The sequence below is a fragment of the Triticum dicoccoides genome, chromosome 1B (genome assembly GCF_002162155.2).
Source record: "Triticum dicoccoides isolate Atlit2015 ecotype Zavitan chromosome 1B, WEW_v2.0, whole genome shotgun sequence".
Lineage (NCBI taxonomy): Eukaryota > Viridiplantae > Streptophyta > Magnoliopsida > Poales > Poaceae > Triticum > Triticum dicoccoides.
Window position 1 is genome coordinate 190,545,654 of NC_041381.1, and position 4,436 is coordinate 190,550,089.

At 48.3% G+C, this 4,436-nt stretch overlaps 1 protein-coding gene across 1 annotated transcript; it reads right to left on the reverse strand.

Annotated features, from left to right (window-relative positions):
• Positions 1-319: 319 nt before the first annotated feature.
• Positions 320-1,779, reverse strand: LOC119327675 (cationic peroxidase SPC4-like). Its single transcript, XM_037600783.1, has 3 exons — positions 1,542-1,779; positions 1,015-1,449; positions 320-922 (listed from the first exon to the last, which is right to left on the reverse strand). The coding sequence occupies exon 3, from the start codon at positions 827-829 to the stop codon at positions 491-493; it is 339 nt and encodes a 112-aa protein (XP_037456680.1). The 5' UTR covers positions 830-922; positions 1,015-1,449; positions 1,542-1,779; the 3' UTR covers positions 320-490.
• Positions 1,780-4,436: the final 2,657 nt, after the last annotated feature.

Genomic DNA, 4,436 nt, shown 5'->3' on the forward strand with positions numbered 1-4,436 from the left:
TTGGGGCATCTTGGTCAAGCACAGATTTTGATAGAGAAACAAACATGTTTTTTTTTCTTACTTCCTTCGTTTCTTTTTAGTCTGCATATAAGATTTCGTCAAAGTCAAATTTTTTCAACTTTGACTAAGTATATAGAAAAAAATACCGAGATTCACAATATGAAATCAGTATTGTTAGATGCATCATGAAATTAATTTTCATACCATATAGCTTTAATATTATAGAGGTTGATATTTTTTCCAATAAAGTTTGATTTTGACCAAATCTTATATGCAGAGTAAAAAGAAACAGAGGGAGTACATAAGTTGAGAAACCGAATATGCTTAATTCTCATATATAGGAACATTTTGGAACTGGTTCATTTCAAACGCTCGCAAATCGTAGCACAGACGTTCAGACAAAACATCAGATAATTTATTGCATCACACTAGAGCACTCGACCTCATGCTGTCATGCACGCAGTACAAATCTCTACTGACGACCAACTAATCAGCTTGCGGCCACCTGGTTGGATCCTGAAGAAGCTGATGATCTGGGGAGAAGATGATGGTGAACGGCGCCGGCACTAGTGACGTTGGTGGGGTTGATGACCCTGCAGTTGCGCCTGATCTCGCCCTGTGCCCCGGAGAGCACCTCGATCTGCCCCATCTTGAGCATGGACCTGGCGAACCTGGTCCGGAACGCCGCCTCGCTGCGCACGAAGGAGTCGACCAGCGATTTCATGGTGGCGTTGGTCAGCAGCGCCGCGTCCGACTGGAAGAGCCCCAGGTTGTTGGTCAGCCCCACGTAGTACTTGTTGTCGAACCTCGCCGGCGTGATGAGGTCCATGAGGGTCGTCGTCGTCGGGAACGTCTGGTTGCTGTTCGGCGGGCAGATGCCCTTGAGCAAGAACGCGTACGCCTTGCTCAGCTTCGGGTCAATCTGTTAATGCATGATAACAAATAATTAGGATCATTGACTACTCAAAATTCCATGTTTTGATGTGTTGTTGAAGAATCACGTAAGTTATTTACCCCGTCGGTTGTGTTGGGGAAGTTGTAGATTCGCTCGGTGAAGCTGCTGCAGTGGGAGACGCCGATGGTGTGGGCGCCGGAGAGGACGACGATGTCCTCGACGGTGAGGTTCTTGGCGGCGAAGCCGGCGACCAGGTCGGAGGCGGTGGACGTCGGCCCGGGCAGGTTGTTGAGCGCGTCCGTTTCGGTGGACACACGGCCGTCCCGGCGCCCGGCGGGCACCTGGTACCCGAGGCCGCCCGACAGAACGACGCTGTCCCGCGCGGCGAAGGCGAGGACGTCGGCGCAGGAGACGACGCCGGGGCACTGCGCCTCGAGGGCCGCCTTGGCGCGGTCCACCACGTCGAAGAAGCGGAGGCTAGGGAAGTTGGGTGCCGAGTCCTTCTCCGCCTTGTTGCCAGGCGTGGAGTCGATCAGCACGGAGCCGTCGCAGCCCTGCACCACCCGTGCATGCATGTGAGTATATGGAGGCTGTGCGTGCATGCATTGCACTCATGCCGTGCAGTGTGGTAGCTAGCTTGGCTTACCTTGACGAAGCAGTCGTGGAAGTGGAGGCGGATGATGGCCGGGGCGACGCCGGAGTCGTTGCCGAAGGCGGCGGCCACAGTCTGCTGCACCAGGGTCTCGGCGGACGGGCACGTCCTGTCGTAGAAGCCCACGTCGATGCAGGCGACCACGGCGTCTGACGAGAGAAGCGCGGCCAGGGTCACGACGGCCAGCGCCGCGGCGAGGCTGAAGCATCACTTCATGGCTGCTGCTGCTGCTGCTTCTGATGTGCGCTGTTGCTGATTCGTGGGGTGTGGTTTTATAGGACACCGGGTAGAACTTGGAAGGGCATTTCTGTCACTGCATCACTAACTGCATGCGACCATTTAATTTTTTAGAACAGTGGACCAGTTAATTTGATCCATTATCCCCAATCCGCATATTCCTTCATTTCGACATTTGTTTGCGTTGGTTCCTTTCTTGCTTGATTGGTTGCATTGGTCAACCTTTTAGTTTGAACTATGGCTCACTAGTCTTTTAGAGGTTATTTTTAAAAAAAATTAGAAGTATTACTTTCAAAAACCGGTGTATGCACACCTGCCTATACCTTGGCATTTCTTCAGGTTTACTGGTACACAAGTTTCAGATTTTACTTCCATGGGCCATGGCTACTTGATGTTTGGTATGATTTCTCGTGCATTCTTGTGGGGATTTGTAGAAACGGTATATAGTTTTTAGCAGCCAATGTCGAGCTTGAGAAACAGGCGCAGGCGCAGAGGATTTGGACCAATTTGGTGCACTTCTGCTCACAAAAATGTCACCCTGTGCGTTCGGTTTATTCGGTTTACATGGTTCAGTTTATACGGTTTTTCGGTTTGTACGGTATTAATACTTCGGTAAATATGATATGAAATTAAAATACGGTTCGGTTTCGGTATATACCAAATTATTTCGGTATGGTTTCGGTATATACCATAAAAACCAAAGTTGACGCGAATTTGAAAATGATGTAATAATAATTTGCAAATTTATGACTCAAAACACATATTATTTTACACAAATAGTATATGACTATATATATAAGTATATATGCATGCATTAATTCATCTGTTGATGGTTATCGACATGCTTAGCATTTTAAAAAGAGAAAAGTGACTATGTTACAAGAAAAGTTTACATGCTTATTAGTGAATTTGACTCATGTACAAGAAAAATGACAACTTGTATGGTTGTTCATCTCAAGAAATATAAATTTATTTTTACTTCGGTTTATTCGGTTAACCGTTCGGTTTTTCGGTATATACCATAAAAACCAAAGTTTAAATCGGTATGAAAAGTTCATACCATACCGAAACCAGAAACCATAAAAACCATAAAATCGGTTCGGTTCGGTTTATTTTCGATATGGTTTTTCGGTTCGGTTTTGAAATGCACAGGGTGACAAAAATGAGGGAGCACAACTCCATTTAAGTCTATAGGCACGCCATAGGCAAGGGCGCGAGCAGGGCCAAGCGGACATTTCTGTTCAATTTAGTTGAGCACTTGAGCTGTCTCATGTACGTGTGTGATGCCGATATATGTATGTGGGTTTTGCTGTTTTTTTTATCTCGGTCCTACTTTGCAAAGATAATATGACGGGACTCTAAAAAAGAAAAGATAATATGACGGGTACTCAGACCTCAGTGCCGACATTCCTTTTTCTCGGGGCAAGATTCTACTCCCTCCGTCCGGAAATACTTGTCATCAAAATAAATAAAAGATGTATCTAGACGTATTTTAGTTCTGAATACATCTGTCGTGGTACTAAGTCTGACAGTAAGTATAGGAGGTACGTATGAGGAGGCAAGGTCCTAACTACGGCAAGATTGTACGCAAGTGTTTACGAGTTCAGACCCCTCTCAGAGAAGGTAAAAGCCCTACGTCTCGGTGTCCGGAGGCGGTCGACTGGATTATATGAGTGTGTGTTACAGGGGGTGCGAACCCTTGTGCCAGAGGAGGGGGGTGGCTTATATAGAGTCCGCCAGGACCCCGGCCATCCCCCGTTACAAAGAGTTCAATGTACATAAAGATGGGGCGTTACTGGTAACGCCAACCTTAAGTGCCTTAAATGACCTTAAAGACTACGGAGTGAATGCTTGCCCGTTGCTGTTCTGAGTGACTCCTGGTCTTCTGTAAGTCGAGTGGTTTCTTGTATGGTCGAGTGATTGACTGGTCGTGTGACTTCGAGATGGAGGGATACCCGAGTGGTTGATTGGTCGAATGGATAGCACTCAACGCCTTTATTGGGCACTCCCGGTTGTCTCTTGAGCTTCTTTGCTTCTAGGATAGTGACCTTGGGTAGGGCGTATAGGTCAGGCCTATGGCCCTACCCCAGGTCTATATCATCACCATTAGCCCCTGAATGGATTGAGGTCCGAGTGGAAAGAAGGTTGAAGTTGATCTTGCTTTGACCCTTGTGCTTCACAAGTACTTACGTTGAACGGGAGGCTCATGTTGGAACTTCGGCTTCGTTTCAGTCGCTTTGATCAATTCAAAAGTTGCCAAGTGAATTTATAACGTCATCCGTCGAGTGTTGTTTCTGGACGCGGAACCTTTGGCGCGATTGGTTACGGCGTATCCCGGATTTCACGGGATTCGAAATTTCGGGGAACCGCGCGGGGCGGAGCATGCCGTGGTAAGCGGGATGGATAGACAGGAGCGCCTCGATCCCCACTCCACCTTTTTCGCCACGTACCCAGCGCACGACTGTTGTGGGATTTGACATGATCGCTTGGGCCCACGCATCAGCCACTCGGAAGTGGGTCCTTAAAAGGCGACGGGGCTGAGGCGCCTGCACTGTGCGCGTCCATTCTCTCCCCTTCTCCTCTGCTTCTCCACCGCATCCGGCTCCTCCGCTCTCGACGCTGCCGCTCCGCCACCATGGTGAAGGACAAGAC